Genomic DNA, 19,947 nt, shown 5'->3' with positions numbered 1-19,947 from the left:
TACTTCCTGTCACGTGCACGCACACTCAAGTGGCCAAAACCGCAAGTGTGGGTATTGGGACAGGGCCAGTGTTTTGGATCCCTGGGTATCAGCTGATTACCCAGACACTGTAGTCCTGGGATTCTTCTATTGAAATGTTTTTAGCATCATAGTATGAGAGCTTTTTAAAGAAATGCCTCACCCTATTGTCAAAATATTGGATGTGGCTATTAAACTTAGTTTTGAATCTAATGAATAAATAAACAACATGGACATCATGGTTTATTGTGTTCTTTTATTTAACATTGAAAGTTAATGCTACATTCATGTCATCTGTGTAAAAAAAATAATAAAATGTGGCAGGAATATATATCACGTGACCAAGCTTATTTAAAATGACCATTAGATTTTGCATTGAAGTCAGTGAATTTTACATTGACTTTACATTCACCTATACCAGAGCTGCAATGGGTTATGTAGGTTTTTAAATATATACTGATACTATTTAGTGATATTTTAAAGAAACATTTTCTTATTGATATATGCTTTATCTAATTTCTGAAGCTTGCACTGAATCCAGGCTTTCCCACTTGGACCCACTGGCAGATAAGGGAAACTACACTATTGTGAAACATGGAAAAACAACATACACAACTGTTTGTCTATAGAACAACTTTGCTAACATCCACAGTTTGTCCAGTAAAAATCCCAAGTTGTTCAAAACAGATGAAGCATCAAAAATATTACTTATTTTGCCTAAAATTAATGTATATTGGAATATTGAAATATATAAATAAGCTTTTTACAACAGTACAAGAGAAACAGCTGCAATTAGACTTAGATCTGTTGTGTTGTAATAGCTGCAGTCAAACATTGCCGCGGGGGGGTCTCTCTGCTCAATGATAGAGGAGCACTTGATCCTTCAACTCAGCTCATCAGTTTAAATAATACATAAGAACTGCAGCTCCATTGAAATTCATTTCTGAGACACATTTCCTCCAGTGTTTGAAACGAGTAAGCAGAAAAGAGGATACAGCAAGGCACTGTCCAAATACAAACTATGGTCATCACAGAATATGTGTTCACACTCTTCAAAGCACAAAGGATTGCGTGTGTTTGTAGTGCCTGGGCTGAGAAGAGAGAGTTGAACAATGTAGAATAAGACTTCTGCTGATCTACTATAAAAACTGATATGACTATTACCATTGTAGTAAACCTTCCTTGAATTATTGACTAGTGAGCTATGAAAGGAAAAATGTAAAAACTCAAAGACTTAAATCCATGTATTTTTCATTCTTTTCATATTCAATTAGGAATTCAAAATCGGAAAAACAAAAAACGACTTGTTTCATTATTCATTTACAAAACCAATATTAAAAAACAAATAATGACTTGTTTTGTGTAATTTTGATTTAATGTTCAAGTTAAAAATAGGACATTGGAAAAATAGCCACAGGATACAGTGCGTTTTGATTATTTGATTTCACTAATATATGGCTTGAATATTTGATTCGCATATATGGATGGACCTGAAACGCCTCTTTCTTCTGATTGGTCAACCTGCACCATCGTCTTCCTCAATGGTGTGAGACAGAATAAAAGTTCTCTGCTGTTGAATTGTTCAGATAAATTTGTCTCAGTTAATATTATATTCTTTACAATTTATTCTCCAAAACTCGCCACGTTTATTGCAGCTAAGCTATCTCTCTCATCAAATAGTCAGACACAGTGCCTACACATAACCGTAAAATGTTCACTGAATGCAGACAGAGTTTCGTCTTCATGCGATTCAGCATTAGGACAATCACTGCTACGTGAAGCAATTGATAAGCGTGACACACACACACACACACACATACATATATTATTTAAGATGTTTATTAAGATTAATACCTCACGGGGGCCTGGGTAGCTCAGCAAGTAAAGATGCTGATTACCACACCTGGAGTCGCAAGTTCAAATCCAGGGCGTGCTGAGTGACTCCAGTCAGGCTTCCTAAGCAACCAATTGGCCCAGTTGCTAGGATGGGCAGAGTCACATTGGGTTAACCTCCTCGTGGTCTATAATGTGGTTCTCGCTCTCGGTGGGGCATGTAGTGAGTTGTGTGTGGATGCCATAGAGAATAGCACAGGCCTCCACACACGCTAGGTCTCCGCAGTAACACGCTCAAAAAGCCATGTGATAAGATGCACAGATTGACGGTCTCAGAAGTGGAGGCGACTGAGATTTGTCCTCAGCCACCCGGATTGAAGCGAGTCACTATGCCACCATGAGGACTTAGAGCGCATTGGGAATTCCAAATTGGGGAGAAAAGGGAGAACCCCCCACCCCTAACCCAAGAAAAAAAAAAAAGATTAATCCCTCACTCTGTATGCCAAATGTCTTCTCACAGTTATCCTTCTTGTTTTATTCATTTATAATTGGTACATGCAGTGCAGCTGATCAGTTGGGCACTGGTGTTCCACACTGGACAATTGGCTGGCATTCGCAGTTAGGGTGACCAGATGTCACTTTAAAACCGGGGACAGTCCCGATTTTACATGTCATGTACCACATCATGGTGGACTTACAGTCGGGACACCTTTTGTCCTAATAATTAGTCTAAGGCAGCTATAGTTTGATTGCTTTAAATAAGCGTTTTAAATTCACATCAGTGTTTCGTGCATTTTTGAAATGAGAAATCATCAAAAAGTATTGAAAGAATCGGTTTATTTGAATGAACAAAGCAAGATGCGGTTCAGGGAATATACAGACTTAACGTAAGGTGCATCCAGGACAGATGAGCATTCATCATGCCAGTGTATTATAACAGCTACAGCAGTAAATAACAAATGATAAATAATAATAATAACAAATAAATTGGAAGACATCATTACACTGAATATTTAATATAAGACTTTTTAGTATTTACTAAAATAAGTATTTACGTGGCGAAGAGTACTTATTTCAAGCTCAGATCATTCCGACATGTTTTGAATGGGAATATGGGTAGCCTTTACCTACTGGGTCATATTCGTGGCAGTTTTGTGTGCCTTTTATTTTCTGACAAATGAAGGCTATTTGTAAATGCTGATTTCAAATTCACTGGCTGAGCTTTTGAGAGACGAGCATTCATGAACTTCTTTTAGCATAATTTCCATGATGAGCAAGTCCCTCACACCTAAGCTCCCAGAGCGGGGTAAAGTTAGTTTTAGGTTTGATATTTTGTTATATTCGGTTTCTCGTACCCACGCTCTCTGCCGGCGGCAAGTTTGCAAAGATTTCGCACACTTGGCTTGATGTTATGGTATATAAATGGTATATACAGTGCATCCGGAAAGTATTCACAGCGCTTCACTTTTTCCACATTTTGATGAAAACCTGCTCCAGAGCGCTCTGAACCTCAGACTGGGGCGACAGTTCATCTTCCAACAGGACAACGACCCTAAGCACATAGCCAAGATAACAAAGGAGTGGCTACGGGACAACTATGTGAATGCTTGAGTGGCCCAGCCAGAGCCCAGTCTTGAACCCGATTGAACATCTCTGGAGAGATCTGAAAATGGCTGTGCACCGACGCTCCCCATCCAACCTGATGGAGCTTGAGAGGTCCTGCAAAGAAGAATGGGAGAAACTGCCCAAAAATAGGTGTGCCAAGCTTGTAGCATCATACTCAAAAAGACTTGACAAGACTTGAGGCTGTAATTGGTGCTTCAACAAAGTACTGAGCAAAGGCTGTAAATACTTATGTACATGTGATTATTTCGTTTTTTATTTTTAATAAATTTGCAAAGATTTCAAACAAACTTCTTTCTCATTGTCATTATGGGGTATTGTTTGTAGAATTTTGAGGAAAATAATGAATTTAATCCATTTTGGAATAAGGCTGTAACATAACAAAATGTGGAAAAAGTGAAGCGCTGTGAATACTTTCCGGATGCACTGTAACAATAATATACAGACATAAATCACTGCACTCAGAACTGTCAGTTGGTGTGGTGGCTGCAGAATTATGACTGAAAATGCTCCGATGTGCTTTCATTGCTTAGTGTATTTAAGGGACCCTCTGAAAATTCCACTCACTATTAAAGACAGGCGGTGTCCAATCACTCATTCAGTTGATGTGCAAGTAAAACATAAAACATTAAAAGTACACTTTTACATTCCAAATGTTGTATTAGGTTGCCAGTTAATAGAATGAGCTACTATAAGTGAGATGTTTACAGTAAGTCCAATAATATGAATACAGTATTAGATTATTTAAAATAAATAAATACAAATTCACTAAAATGTTATTTTCACATTCCAAAGGTTATAGTAAGTTCCTAGTGGATAGACTGACATACTACAAGTGAGATTATTGCAGTAAATCCAATAATATGAGGACAGTATTAGGTTATTTTAAGGTAAACATCATAAAAATTCCTGTAAATGTTGTTTTCACACTCCAAATGTTATAGTAACTTCCCAGTTGATAGACTGACTAATTGTAAAAAATCTCTGTAGTAGGCCTATGTCAGTCTATCTACTGGGATCTTACTACAACCTTTGGAATGTGAAAATAACCTTTTGGTGAATTTTAGATAATTAATTTTTTTAATAATCTAATACTACTCATATTACTGGACGTACTGTAAAAATCTCACCTGTAGTAGGCCTATGTCAGTCTATCCACTGGGAACTTACTACAGCCTTTGGAATGTGAAAATAAGGCAAATAACCAACGAATATCGAACCTAAACTAAGTTACTCTGCAGTTAAACGTAAGCTTATGTCTTTACAATGTATACATGTGCTTCAATAGTCTTCTGAATGTATGGTTATTTTCATCATCTCATTTAAAACCATACCATTTCGAACCGAAACAACATCAAAGACAGCAGGTTTATGTGTAGGGCTGTCTGATAAATCTGACTATTTGGTGAGAGAGATAGCTCAGCTGCAATAATTGTGGTGAGTTTTGGAGAATAAATGGTAAAGAATATAATATTAACTGAGATGACTTTATCTGAACAATTCAACAGCAGAGAACTTTTATTCTGTCTCACAGCATTGAGGAAGAAGGTGGTGCAGGTTGATCAATCAAAAGAAAGGGCCGTTTCAGGTCCACCCATATGTGCGAATCAAATATTCAATACGTGTCCCGTGGCTATTTTTCCAATGTCCTATTTTTAACTTGAGCACTAAATTGAAATTATGAAAAACAAGTCATTATTTGTTTTTTAATATTGGTTTTGAAAACGAATGATGAAATAAGTCGTTTTTTGTTTTTCCAATTTTGACTTCCTAATTGAATATGAAATGAACAAATGATACACGGACTGACTTACATCTGTTGGAGGGTTATAGTTGGTCTTAGTTCTGCTAAAGGGTGAAAAGAAATAAGTCTTGTTACTGAAGGTCTGTTAAATGTTAGAGGGCATAAATAGGTTCATACAAGTGTACTGCAAAAGATACGAACCTTTGTTTTGTCTCTCCCTTATTCTCTGTTGGTTAATGCAAGAATTGTGTAAGAAAATAAAGACAAGACAAATTTCAATGTAATAAGTTTCCCAACAGCACATGCAGTTTCTGTTGGGTTTGACTGAAGTGGTACTCACTGCAACGACAGCACCCTCGTCTGCAGCACAGACAGATGGCCAGACAGCAAGAGAGAAGGAGAAAGAAGGCGCCCACTCCTACTGCTATAACTAATGTCAGGTTCAGCTCAACTGAAATAATACATAGGAACCAGGTACTGAATGAGTTATGCTACAGATGTCAAAGGTGTCATAAACAGCACATTCAAATATTTTACCTCAAAAGATCAATGGATTTATTATTATTATTATTATTATTATTATTATTATTATTATTATTTAACATTTCTTATTATATGATCCCATTAAAATGACCAATTTGTGCTTAACTTACATTCTGTTATCTTCATATGTTGGCCTGCACAGCTTTTTGGTGCCCCCACCCCATTGGAGGCCTCGCATCGATACTGTCCCTCATCAGATTTGGACACACTCTTGAATTTCTGCTCAAATGCAAAGGAAGGAAGGAAAACGGAAGTGGATGTAAAGACAAACATGCCATGTAATTAATGTAATGTAAAATAAAGACAAACAATAAGCAACAATTTTTCATGTTAGCCATCAGGGGACAAGGTTATAGGAAGTTCAGTCTTTTTTATCTATTTAACATGTTTGTCCTAGTGATAGAAGAGCTTATAGTAGTTTTAGAACCAACCAGAGTCCCTGTTTTGGGGTCCAGGCTGTAGTTTATTTCAGGGAGATGGGCAGTATTAAGCAGCTTGTTATCTTTGTACCAGATGTAGGTGGAAGAGGGAACACTCAGTTTGTCTTTGCAGCGCAGCTCTGCAGAAAAGCCTTTCATGACCATCTCTGGGACCTCACATGACGGAGTATGTGGCGGCACTGTCCACGTAAGACAGCTGCATTACATGATAGTTACTGCTCACTGATATAGAAGCATCCTTAAATCATGCTGAAAGGACAAGTTCACCCAAAATGAAAATTCTGTCATTTGCTCACCCTCATGTAATTCCAAAGCTGTATCTTTACTGAAACAAAGATATGTTAGGGACTGACAAATTCAGTCACTATTCACTTTCATTGCATCTTTTTTTACATAGAATGAAAGCCCAACATCTTTTTTCGTGTTCAAAAGTTATTTTGTGTTCATACAGGTTTGGAACAACATGAGGGTCCGTAAATGGGGTTTTTATTTTTGGGTGAACTATCCCTTTAAAGGATTATTTTTTAATTAAGAAATGACAACATTAGTCCATTAGCACATGCAAGAAAGGAAAGAGTCACAAATGAGTCAATGAAAAGACAATGAAGATTTTCATTCCCACCATGCACATTGAGGGTGACGGTGGCCTCCCCCAACTTGATTTTGTCCTGACGGGCTGTGACTTCACAGAGGTACACTCCTGAGTCTTTCTGTGTAACACCACGAAGGGTCACTGTTGCCCCATCGATGGACGCACGGCCCCTAAATGAACCTGGCAATGGTGAGAGTGAGTCGGATTGTTATGAAATGAAGGTACTGCAAAACACACTGCATTACGAAACTACTGCCTGTTACCAATCCTTACTATAGGTATTATTAAAGATGAAGGGTGTAATTTCTACACCGCTAGTGACACCAAACAGAATTGCAAACATAATGACTGTTTTCATCCACAATTCAAACCAAAAGTTAGTCCTGCACCAAAATCACACCACTGGTTGAGCCAATGTTGTTATGTCTGACTCAGTCGGGTATACGTGAGAAAACAGATAGCAACCATATCTGGAGCCTCTGGTGGAACAGAAAATACTCACCTTGCCTAACATTTAGCAGACTATTACCCAAAGTAATAAACAAATGAGTGGGACGAGTTTAACAGGGTGAATCTCACTGGTGCATTTGAGAAATGATGGGTACGACTTTATAAGAGTATCTGTATTATAACAAAACAGCAACCTACCTGTGAATTCGCCATCAAAATAAACATATGAGACATCTTTGCCTCTCTTCTTCCATTCAACACGTGGGTTGGTTTCTTTCTCTGTCCTGAACTCACAGGACAGTACAGCATCTTTTCCAAAGAAAAGATCAATCAATCGGTATGATCTAAAAGCTCTTATATAACTGAACACTTCCAGCTGATTATTTGAAGACTAATGAACTTACTTGTGTTTTCATGCACCTCTACTTTTGGTCTGCTTGTTGTCACAGTAACAGGAGCTGAGATAGGAACTGTAGGTGAGGTAGAGGAGAGATACAGACAAACGCATGACTGATGTTACAGTCCACAATAATTTACAGCATTTTTATACATATTGACAGATATACAGAGCATGCAATATAGATAGTGATAGGTGAAGAATAGTTGTTCTTTAAATCAGATTGGTTAGTCATTCATCATATAATTAGTGTGGTTGAGATTTCATTTTGTATTATGCATTATAAGACTGGAATGGAGTACAGGGACGCCCTTACGTTTCTCTTCAAATTCCAAAACATCACAATACTAACTTCCTCCTAAACACACATCCACATGTCCCTCTCTGGCCGTGCCAGGAACGGGGATGTGTAGGAATTTACATAATGGATGGATGTTCTGACACAGTCTGGCTGTGGATAGTCGGGGGTAGCAGCCCAGAGCATGCAGGCCTGATAACCTCCTAGCACTCAGAAAAACATGCACTTCTTGAGAATGTGAGGGAATTTTTTTGTTCGTTATCAGTTTCGTTCCCTCTTTGTAATCCCATGGATGTGTGTACAGTGATAAACCATTTAGTTTCAAATGAGACAAAAGAAAGAGAGAGGCTGCAGAGGGTCGTTTTACCCAGAGAGACAAAGACTCACTATGCTACTGTAACTCAAAACCCCTACAGTTGGTCTTGAGTTAAAATCACAACCCACCCCCACAAGGTATTAACAACCCGTTCTAGCACTTACTGTAGTGGCTTGGAAAAAAAACAATATTGTGTAAGGCAATATTTTATAAGTTTACACTTTTTATAACCATGCAAAAATTAAAACAATATAGTGTATTCGAAATTTCCACTGGAATTATTTGTACAGCAGATCATAGGATTTATAGACTGGGTGGGATTGAGCATTTCCCATGGTGTGCCAGTGAAACCATAATCTACAAGACAATTCCCAATACACAAAATTCAGTCAAGGGGCATCAACAAGATGAAAGGGTGCCTGCCACAACAGAGTAAGGTTTAGATCTGGACAACATCTTAACAGACATTTTATCACCCTCAGGATCTCATGTTCAAATGCTGTTTAAGATGTTTGTGTAAACACGGTGTCTTACAGGTCCCCCACCCACCCATCTCTTTGAACAAATGCATCAAATTTACGCAGTGTTAGCAGTCAAATCGATCCATAGGGCTAAATAATAATAATAATAATAATAATAATTGTCAAGGACATATATATATATATATATATATATATATATATATATATATATATATATATATATATATATAAATGAAAGAATTAAATTAAACATTAAATTAAATTATATCTTGTTTTGGTAACACTTTATAAAGTTCAAACATTAGGCAAGGCTATTAAATAACTCTAATCATACTTTTAATTTGCCTACTGAACATATTGAACATACTGAACTACTGAAGTTGTTGTTTTGTTTTTGTTTTGTTTTTTCAATTCACTCATCAGAATTTTCCATTTCGGTCAGAAATTAAATTTCTTTCTTTTGAAACTAGAGAACATCAGATATGGAAAAGTATGCATCAGAATTATACTCACTGTAGAGGAGCATCAGAAGAACGTGGAAGGTTAATATCTGTGTTCTGGTCATCCTCAGATTGTCCTGCTTGTCCAGGAGCGCATTGATACTGAAGTGCTTTTCGCGCTTCGGAAGTTTTTTTAGGATGTTTTGCGCGCTCTCGCGCGGGCACGACAGATGCTCTGAGACGTGTTGCCGCTCCGCAAACGGACGACTCTTGTTATTTTCTCAGTTCTTCATTTTCAGAACCCTTTCTTTCATTTAATTTCTTTCTTTTTCTTTGACAGTGGAGCCTAATACCAAGTTGTATTGTAGTAACAAAGAAAATGTAACCTAAAAGTGTGATTATAGAAACAGGTTGTATTCAAGTCAAAAATAGAGGAATTTAGGTGGCTAAAGGCAGCCCCCTTAAGTGAAATTATGTGGTTTTTCTTTTTTTTTTCTTTTTTTTCTTCTTTTTTTTCTTTTGGTTCATCAAGAAAAAAAAAATGTTTTCTGAATATTGGTGGAGCATCATAATTTGAGTGAAAAGAATGGAAGGAGTTTGTTTTTAATAAAATATATTTAATAAAATATATTATGTTTTTTTTTTTTTTTTTTTTTGATAAGGCCTATTCAGAATAACCACTTCAGAAAAGGGTGCACCATTTCCTTTTAATTTTTAATCACATTGGGCATTTCATAATCAGTCATCACACATGTTGTGAATTAAGAATAAACAAGAAGTAATACAATTAAATGAATGAGGAGGAGTTTTAAATGGAGTTTGGAAAATGGTAAATCAACTTTGCTTGGCATTAATGTAGCTAATTTTATACTCAAAATTAAGCATATTTAAGTAAATGTCATTTAAACAATTTGTTTAAATCTTACTTTTGCCAGGATTCTTTTTATTTTTTTTTTATTTTTTATTTTTTGGTGAGTGAGTGAGTGGTTTTGAAATCATATAGTGTGGCTTTAAGTTTTTCAGGTTTCCCCTCAAAGAAAAGTTTGACATATTATATCACCTGTCATAATTCTGAGTTGGAAATATAATGCACACACAATTGTGTGCAGTTAAGATAACATGAAAGAGCTGTTTTGCACCACATTTCTTCTCATGGTTTTTGTTTCATATAACAGGGAGGCATTGTTCATGAAGATGCTTGTAAGACCTCACACTGCCTATAAGGCTTTTGGATATATGAAATGTTGACAGCTGCTTTAGCCACATGTATTCCTTTCCTCAGTTTGACACTATGGTACACTCATTGCATGTGAAACACCTGTCCGTGGTGTCTGGAGTGGACAGTTGTTGTGCTGTTATCAAATCCACACACGAGCACATGATGAATGCATGAGCTCTCTCTCTCGCTCTCTCTCTCTCTCTCTCTCTCACACACACACACACACACACACACACACACACACACACACACAAGCATGTTGGTGCAGCTATCATTATGAGGACTCTCCATAGACATAATGATTTTTATACTGTACGAACTATAGATTCTATCCCCTAACCCTACCCCTAAACCTAATCCTCACAAAAAACTTTCTGCATTTTTACATTTTCAATAAAACATCGTTTAGTATGTTTTTTAAGTGATTTGAATTATGGGGACACTACACACACACACACACACACACACACACACACACACACACACAGTGTACAACAGAAACTAATTTGGCTGAATCACCACTCCACTCTTATCAATGTCTACATCTACCAATATAAAAGTATTTTATATAGAAGAGCACATTAAAAGTCACATGGGGAAGTTGTCACAAGAGCTATAAGTAAATACACAATTTTGATTCTATATGCATACTTTTTTTTTCTTCTTTTTTTTCTCTAGGAGTGGTACTAAAAATCCAACATTGTAATATGTAACAGCTGGGTAAATACTGTTGTGGGATACATTTAGCCAAATGTTAAACTTAAGAGGGTAACTTTTAACTGATTTTCCCTGGTTAATAACAAATAAATAGGCTAAGGTTTTGTATGTTGCTTTTAAACACCTACTGTAGTACAACATCCTCTTAAAGGGATAGTTCACCCAAAAATGAAAATTCTCTTATCAGTTACTCACCCTCATGCCTTTCTTTATGCAGAACACAAATTAAGATTTTTAGAAGAATATTTCACCTCTGTAGGTCCATACAATACAAGTGAACGGGTGCCAACATTTTGACACTCCAAAAATCACATAAGTCAGCATAAAAGTAATCCATATGACTCCAGTGGTGAAATCCACATCTTCAGAAGTGATATGATAGGTGTGGGTGAGAAACAAAAACATTTTTAAGTCCATTTTTGCTAGAAAGTATTTTTCATGAAATGTGTTTCAAGTCACATTATCAATTACATTATTTGATGGCTGAAACAATGGTTGAGGTTTTTTTTTTTTTTTTTTTTTTTTTTTTGGCACATCAGTAATGTTCACATGAAACATTGGGGCAAGCTGTCACATGATGTCAATGTATGTTCAAAGAACTGTATCTTTTTCAGCAATATCGGTGAAAATGTTCGGTAGCTTTTTGTGGCCAAGTTTTTAAGGTACAGTATGTGGCTAAATATAAATAGACAGGGTAAAAAAGTGTGACTATTATATAAACTGTGTATAACTCAAGTTGAAGTGATTTTGTTCTCTAAACCTTCAGTTACAATAATGAATAAGATGTTATTTAGATAAAACTAATAAATGTAAATGCACTTGGTGGCAAAAGCTATTGTAATCTTTCACATGTGACTAGACAAAAGCCATAAAAAGGTTTTATAGGAAGCATTAGAACTGATCGCTCATCAATGACAGTCAGAAACATAGGAGAAGAAACAGCATAAACCAGCAAGATCAACACTGGTGAGAAAAACATCTTAAATATTTCTGATGGTTTTGTATGTTGGTTTTAAACCAAGTTCATTAGGATAATTCATGGCACATTCCAAACTAAAACTCCAATATTATCTTTATTTTTTATTTTTATAATAGCTTATGGGTAAACAAAGGAAACATAACACTGGCATGTATTAAGGCAAGGGTCAACAATTTTTTATTTTTTTATTCATAATTGTTTTACTCTGTAAATATTGCTCAAAAGCATTTAAATAGCATACTAATCAGTGTCAACATGTTTTTCTTGGCAATTACATTTTTTTTTTGTTATAAAGACTTTAATGTGTCAATAAAGAAGCTTTCAAAAGACCTTCAAAATGAAACCTATACCCTAAGAAATATTCACTGGAGTAAAAAGTGTAACAACTAGCCCCTGTCTCCCCTATAATAATAACTTCACTGTCATCACTGATACCATAGAAAGCACTTATGGGACAGCAGAATCATTTTACAAAGTCTTAAACTAATCCCCCCCCCCCCCCCCCCCAAAGGGCCTAAAAACTTTGTATTCTTATCCTTACTTTATACTTCTATTTCATTGAATGCAACACCTTGAAGATAAAACAATTCTGTTATTCTTGTACAATAACTGTAAAGAACTTGATTGATTTGTTTCCATAATTCATGTTTAAATCAAATCGTCATCTCTATTTGAGAAAGCAACTCTTTGGACATCTTTGGCAAAATAAGAATAGTATACAGGTATAGGTATAATAAAAAGCATGTTTATCAATGTTTATGAACAGGTCATGGCTATGATCTTTGCACACTAGTTAACATTCAAATATGTGTACAATAAATATTATCTGGGTTAATTTAATCTTTAACATTTTGTCCCATTTTCTATTTGTTGCATGCAGCTTTTTCTGGGCCATTGTGCTTAGCTTTATTTGCTCATTTGAAGTGTTAAAGTGTGCACTGTCAACACAGCTGCAGACAGAGATTTTTTTATGTATTCTTGAAAACCTAAATGTATACTAATTCCTCAAACCCTAAACATACTGTGTATTTTAACCATGTATCTTCAACAAAATAACTTTTTCAAATTAACATTTTCAACAACATCGGTTGTTTTATTATTGGTGAAAGCTTAACATTTTCTCACTTCTGAAAGCTCACTTTCTGTTCTGCTCCTGTCCTTAAAGGAATTGTTTACCAAAAATGTTGTCATCATTCACTCTCTTGTTCAAACCTGTATGACTTTCTATCTTCTGTGGAACACTAAAAGGGAGATGTTTGGCACAATGTATGGAAAAAAAATGCAGTGAAAGTGAATGGTGACTGAGGCTGTCACTCTGCCTAACCCTAATTCCTTTTGTGTTTCACAGAAGAAAGAAAGTCATACGAGTTTGGAACTATATAGGATGAGTAAATTATGACAGATTTTTCATTTGGGGGGGGGGGAACTATCCCTTTAATTGATAGACTGATTACCATTACTTCCTCTGCAGTTTTGCCAAACCGCCATTGCAGGATGGAAACTCGCTGCTTGGAGATCAGCTTCCTGATCATGTGGTGAAAGAGGATGTTGTGCCACTGATTAAAGAAGAACCAGTAGTTCAGCAGGCGGAAGCAGAACAAGGCCCTCTGATGCAGGATGAACCTGTTTCAGCCTGATTCAGTGCCGGTAGTGGAAATGGAACCTGGGAGGGAACGGCGAATGACAGTACACAATGGTAGTCCTCAGATGATATTATACTAATAGCAAACAGCTCTGATGCTAGTCTACCAAGTTAAATTTCAGCCAATTCGAAAATAGTACATATGAAATGAATGCCACTGCAATGTAATAACTTAAGGGTTAATGTATACATGTTTACAAGTGCCTTTACAAAGCTTAAAGTGCAACAACTAACTTTAAGTACTATATGGAATGATGATTGTATTGTGGTGATATGTCCACAGGGAGGCGGCCTTGTAACGGAGTTGTCTTAAAGGGCAAACGTCTTCAGAGGACCCGAGAGTGCCAGTGGTGCTGAGGTCGACGAATTAATGTCATTTTCACATGTTATGTGGGTACATAACCTCTTTTAAAAGCTTAGTGTTTATTTAGATTACGGTTACGGCAGCCAAATGATATTTGGGCCAAATGAAACCTTCATCTGGTAGCCTTTACTGTATATGGTTAAATTTAATGCATGCCAAGACTTCGGCTAGAAAGATCTGGATACCTTTCCTTCAGTATATATATGTATATATATATATATATAGCTAGCTCTTATAAAATTTATATAATTATCAATTTCCCTCTAAAACTGTATAAATGTGTATAATTATTATCATTTATAAAAATGATATTTCTCCTTAGTTCTATTGCAAAGCTTCCTGCCGAAATGGACACCTAGCCTCCGTGACAAGCAGCAACAACCATTGGCAAATGATGAGGTTAATGGACCGGAATGGTGGCACACTCGCACATGGATTGAAGGACGGAGATACCTTAATGTATGCCAATTTGTTTTCAGGGTTTCACATTTACATGGTTTAAGTGCTCCTCTTCCATATCTGTCCCACAGTCTACTCTAGTAAGTCACTTTATTGTATTTACAGACGAGGCGTTTCATATGGTTAGATGGAGCGCTATGGAGGAATGCTGACTGGTTGCCTGGAGAGCCCAATATAATACTGCTGGGATAAAGAATAGTGTAGTCTTGCTCACTCATCACACTAATTATCCTAAAGCATGATATATATATAACTCATAGCCCCTTCACATAAACCTTTCTCAGTATTATTACACCAATATCACTGCACATCACTCAATCTCTGATCTCATCCGATTTGAGATGTTTGACTCCGTTTGTTAAATGTCTGTCCAACTTTCACTTTAGCACTGCTTTGTGTATTTACAGGTAATGGGAAGTTCAATAATGTGCCATGCCACAACCTCCGAGCATTCATCTGTTCCTGTCCAATTTATAGATGGGTGGAATGGTAACCTACACTTTAAAAAGTGGTAACCTGGTTACCATACTGAGCTATTTCTACTTGATAACGCTTGATTTAGTGATCTTAAAGCATATTTTTGACTTGAGTAAAACAAGTTAATTTAGAAGTTATCACATGAAGCATATTTTTTAGCTAAACAGTTTTGTTTATGAAGAAGGTGGATTTGTTACTATTATTTTGAATACATTTATAAGTGTAATTCAGTAGTCAAACTGTTTTATTAAATTTGCCTTGTGTTGGGGGGCCTGGGTAATACTCAGCGAGTATTGACGCCGACTACCACCCCTGGAGTTGCAAGTTCGAATCCAGGGCATGCTGAGTGACTCCAGCCAGGTCTCCTAAGCAACCAAATTGGCCCGGTTGCTAGAGAGGGTAGAGTCACATGGGGTAACCTCCTCGTTGTCGCTATAATGTGTGGTTCTTGCTCTCAATGAGGCATGGATGCCACGGAGAATAGCGTGGGCCTCCACACACGCTACTTCTCCGTGGTAACGCGCTCAACAAGCCACATAATAAGATGCGCGGATTGACTGTCTCAGATGTGGAGGCAACTAAGATTCGTCCTCTGCCACCCGGATTGAGGCGAGTCACTACGCCACCACGAGGATTTAGAGCTTACTGGGAATTGGGCATTCCAAACTGGGGAGAAAAGGGGAGAGCAAAATAAAAAATAAAAAAATGTTGACTTGTGTTTTCAAACAAATTAAATGCCATAGATTCAGCTGATTACTGAGCATGAACTTTTTCTGTTTCTTGGAACTGAACAGAAAACATCATAATGTTGTTTAATGCTGTAATATATTTCATTAAAAAAAAACCTTTTTGACATTAAGGACTATAAAATACATTGTGTTTTATTATCCTAACTGAAGCTGTAATTTAAATGCCACAAGTTGACTCATTTATCTGTTAACTGAAAGGTCACTCAATGTTAAATCCTTACAGAGATTTTAGCTAAAGCTTCACAGAGGCTTTTGCCAGGCGCTGGTACGCTAATAGCTCTCATCATCATGAGCCTTCCATGCAGGCTTTTTTCCATCCCATCATCTGCCCAGGAATGCCAGGATTCCCATGTTTCTATGTATCATCTACGGGATAAAGAGAGAGACTCTTGGTCTGACAGATGTATTTGTTGTAAAGCCAGTGGCCATTCAAGGGACAGTCATCATGTTAAAAATGAACTTTATTGCACGGGGGTTTTAAAGGTAGGGTGACCAGACATCGCGGTTCAACAAGGTGCATCCCGTGTCTCGACAAATCTCTAAAAACCTCTCACCTGTTAGGCCCACTGATTTTGTCCTGGCCATGCTAAAGACTCTAATAATTCATCATATATTATACAGTATACCTCTCTACAAAGCACCTTGACCTGCAGAAGGGACATACTCACAAAACAAACATTGAAGTGCACACGCAGAATAATATAGCTTGGCTCTTGCAATGAATGATTTAAATCACATTTTCCAAAAACTAGCACTGTTTTGATAGCACCACAGACACACAGCATAAAGCTGTGGTCAGACTAGACTTTGAGCATACAAAATAATTTTGGACAACGCAACAGACCAGGAAATGATGTCTTGCGCAAGGGCTTCTGGTTTCAATACATAATAAATCACAAATACCAAAAATTATATAATACACAAAATGTTAAAATATACTGTCTAGTCACTTTCCTGCAACAACACACAGCTTTAAAAATGCATTCTTTGAGCCAAGAGGTCAGTGTGTGAAGTTTCAATCTTCTATTTGTCACACGTCTTCTCTATGTATGGATTCACAAGTCAGAGGTCACCAAACTTGAACTTTCCTCCACAGATTAATGCGAAATTTCTTTACATGAGCTTGCTTTACCAGTCTCCTGCATTCAGATGCGTTTGAATAGGATTAAATGGAATCCAAAGTGTAGTGAACTGGGGCTTTACAGTTTTAACTCTGCATGCTAAGCTGGGAAAGAAGTAAATATTAAAATATTGAAAAATTACACACTTTTAAAAATGTGACCTTTAGTTCAGATATGTTTCGTTTACATTGCTTACAAATTGTGTGTCAAAACGCCTCACATTTGTTTCTGAATAAATCTGTTAGTGCTTGGTCTTATATGACTACTGAAGATTCTGATGAGAGGAGCTAAGAGATTCTTCAGAACGGTTCATAAAGATATTATTATCTATTCTAAAGCTTAACACCCTTCTACTCACTTTGTCTGATACACACTCTGGGATATGGGGTTAAAGCTCACTTTGGCATGCACAACACATTGTTCTTCATGGCAGTTCTTCATGAGTCAGTTTTCCATTTTACCTCAGCAGCTGTGTTTTCGCTACTGAATGTCAACGAAGGATTTGCAGTGACTAAACCAGATACCACTGCAGTAATTTCAGTCACAAATTAACACTTGCCTTTCCTATGTAGCTCTCTTTCCATCAAACACTTTGTCTTATTTACAAATAACCAATGGTGTAGATTTGGGGTGTGGGTGTGTGTGTGGGGGGGGGGGGGGGTTGTATTATGAAGCATTTACATGTTTCCATTGATCATGGTATAAATAATGGGGGGGTTGTACTTGCTTGTTTTGATTATTTGGGGGGATCTACGCCCCCTGCACATAACCAAATATGTAGCTACTAATATGTCATATGTTTTAGCACACTGAAGGAGGCTTTTAGCTGTGACGTGTGGATTTGCATCCCGTGTTTGATTTTTTTAATTAATGTTTTTAAAATTATTTTTATTATTAATTTGAATCTTAATAATATTGAATAAAGGCCTTTAACTATTTCCACATTTAAGTGTGCATTGGACCCCCTTTTTTTATTTTCTCTCCAATGCTAATATGTTTTGGGAATTTTGAACCTCCAATTAGATATCACTTGATCATATAATTATTATGTGACAGACAGCCATTGCACCTTGATTCAGAATCTAGATGTTAAAACTCCAATAAAACAATTAAGATAACACTAGAAAATGGGGTAAGGAAAACTTTTTTTTAAGGTATAAACCTCACTAAATTGTGTTCAATTTCCCTGAAAAGATAACTTGATAAATGTGTATTTATGAAACTGATCCACATGTAAATGTACAGGTGCATCTCAATAAATTAGAATGTCATGGAAAAGTTCATTTATTTCAGTAATTCAACTCAAATTGTGAAACTCGTGTATTAAATAAATTCAGTGCACACAGACTGAAGTAGTTTAAGTCTTTGGTTCTTTTAATTGTGATGATTTTGGCTCACATTTAACAAAAACCCACCAATTCACTATCTCAAAAAATTGGAATACATCATAAGACCAATAAAAAAACATTTTTAGTGAATTGTTGGCCTTTTGGAAAGTATGTTCATTTACTGTATATGTACTCAACACTTGGTAGGGGCTCCTTTTGCTTTAATTACTGCCTCAATTCGGCGTGGCATGGAGGTGATCAGTTTGTGGCACTGCTGAGGTGGTATGGAAGCCCAGGTTTCTTTGACAGTGGCCTTCAGCTCATCTGCATTTTTTGGTCTCTTGTTTCTCATTTTCCTCTTGACAATACCCCATAGATTCTCTATGGGGTTCAGGTCTGGTGAGTTTGCTGGCCAGTCAAGCACACCAACACCATGGTCATTTAACCAACTTTTGGTGCTTTTGGCAGTGTGGGCAGGTGCCAAATCCTGCTGGAAAATGAAATCAGCATCTTTAAAAAGCTGGTCAGCAGAAGGAAGCATGAAGTGCTCCAAAATTTCTTGGTAAACGGGTGCAGTGACTTTGGTTTTCAAAAAACACAATGGACCAACACCAGCAGATGACATTGCACCCCAAATCATCACAGACTGTGGAAACTTAACACTGGACTTCAAGCAACTTGGGCTATGAGCTTCTCCACCCTTCCTCCAGACTCTAGGACCTTGGTTTCCAAATGAAATACAAAACTTGCTCTCATCTGAAAAGAGGACTTTGGACCACTGGGCAACAGTCCAGTTCTTCTTCTCCTTAGCCCAGGTAAGACGCCTCTGACATTGTCTGTGGTTCAGGAGTGGCTTAACAAGAGGAATATGACAACTGTAGCCAAATTCCTTGACACGTCTGTGTGTGGTGGCTCTTGATGCCTTGACCCCAGCCTCAGTCCATTCCTTGTGAAGTTCACCCAAATTCTTGAATCGATTTTGCTTGACAATCCTCATAAGGCTGTGGTTCTCTCGGTTGGTTGTGCATCTTTTTCTTCCACACTTTTCCCTTCCACTCAACTTTCTGTTAACATGCTTGGATACAGCACTCTGTGAACAGCCAGCTTCTTTGGCAATGAATGTTTGTGGCTTACCCTCCTTGTGAAGGGTATCAATGATTGTCTTCTGGACAACTGTCAGATCAGCAGATTGTGTAGCCTAATGAACCAAACTGAGAGACCATTTTGAAGGCTCAGGAAATCTTTGCAGGTGTTTTGAGTTGATTAGCTGATTGGCATGTCACCATATTCTAATTTTTTGAGATAGTGAATTGGTGGGTTTTTGTTAAATGTGAGCCAAAATCATCACAATTAAAAGAACCAAAGACTTAAACTACTTCAGTCTGTGTGCATTGAATTTATTTAATACACGAGTTTCACAATTTGAGTTGAGTTACTGAAATAAATAAACTTTTCCACGACATTCTAATTTATTGAGATGCACCTGTATATTGTTTTAGGGATGTTTAGATATTTTGACTGGGAAAACCAGACAAAAATACTGAGTAAAACAATTATTTCCAGTGAACTTAATATTATCAGTCACTGTTGGTCAAAAATGCTTCAGTAGGACTAAAATGTTCAGTTTTAGTGTTCAATGAGAAGTTGGAACAGTATCAGCCTCTTTTGCAAAATGAGGAGGCATTTCAGTTTTCTGAAGCTTTGCACAGAATAAAG

General features: G+C 36.9%; 1 protein-coding gene and 1 long non-coding RNA gene across 3 annotated transcripts; one reads left to right on the top strand and one right to left on the bottom strand.

The window, feature by feature from the left end:
* Nucleotides 1–246: 246 nt before the first annotated feature.
* On the bottom strand, nucleotides 247–9,396 carry LOC127448517 (junctional adhesion molecule 2A-like). 2 transcript variants are annotated; one of them, XM_051711134.1, is made up of 10 exons: nucleotides 9,250–9,396; nucleotides 7,648–7,713; nucleotides 7,442–7,552; nucleotides 6,824–6,973; nucleotides 6,193–6,380; nucleotides 5,872–5,980; nucleotides 5,559–5,669; nucleotides 5,420–5,444; nucleotides 5,289–5,319; nucleotides 247–1,109 (listed from the first exon to the last, which is right to left on the bottom strand). In XM_051711134.1, exons 1-10 carry the CDS (start codon nucleotides 9,299–9,301, stop codon nucleotides 1,071–1,073), a joined length of 882 nt encoding a protein of 293 aa, XP_051567094.1. In that variant the 5' UTR covers nucleotides 9,302–9,396; the 3' UTR covers nucleotides 247–1,070. The 2 variants fall into 2 exon arrangements, with proteins under 2 accessions (XP_051567094.1, XP_051567093.1); XM_051711133.1 differs by having other exon boundaries at nucleotides 5,289–5,322; nucleotides 9,250–9,389.
* Nucleotides 9,397–13,664: 4,268 nt separating this feature from the next.
* Nucleotides 13,665–15,793, top strand: LOC127448531 (uncharacterized). The gene is made up of 4 exons (XR_007898540.1): nucleotides 13,665–13,787; nucleotides 14,017–14,123; nucleotides 14,420–14,556; nucleotides 14,662–15,793. It is a non-coding gene; the product is annotated as an uncharacterized LOC127448531 (long non-coding RNA).
* Nucleotides 15,794–19,947: the final 4,154 nt, after the last annotated feature.

This window comes from Myxocyprinus asiaticus, chromosome 11, assembly GCF_019703515.2.
Source record: "Myxocyprinus asiaticus isolate MX2 ecotype Aquarium Trade chromosome 11, UBuf_Myxa_2, whole genome shotgun sequence".
NCBI lineage: Eukaryota > Metazoa > Chordata > Actinopteri > Cypriniformes > Catostomidae > Myxocyprinus > Myxocyprinus asiaticus.
This window is presented reverse-complemented; position numbering and strand designations above follow the sequence as displayed.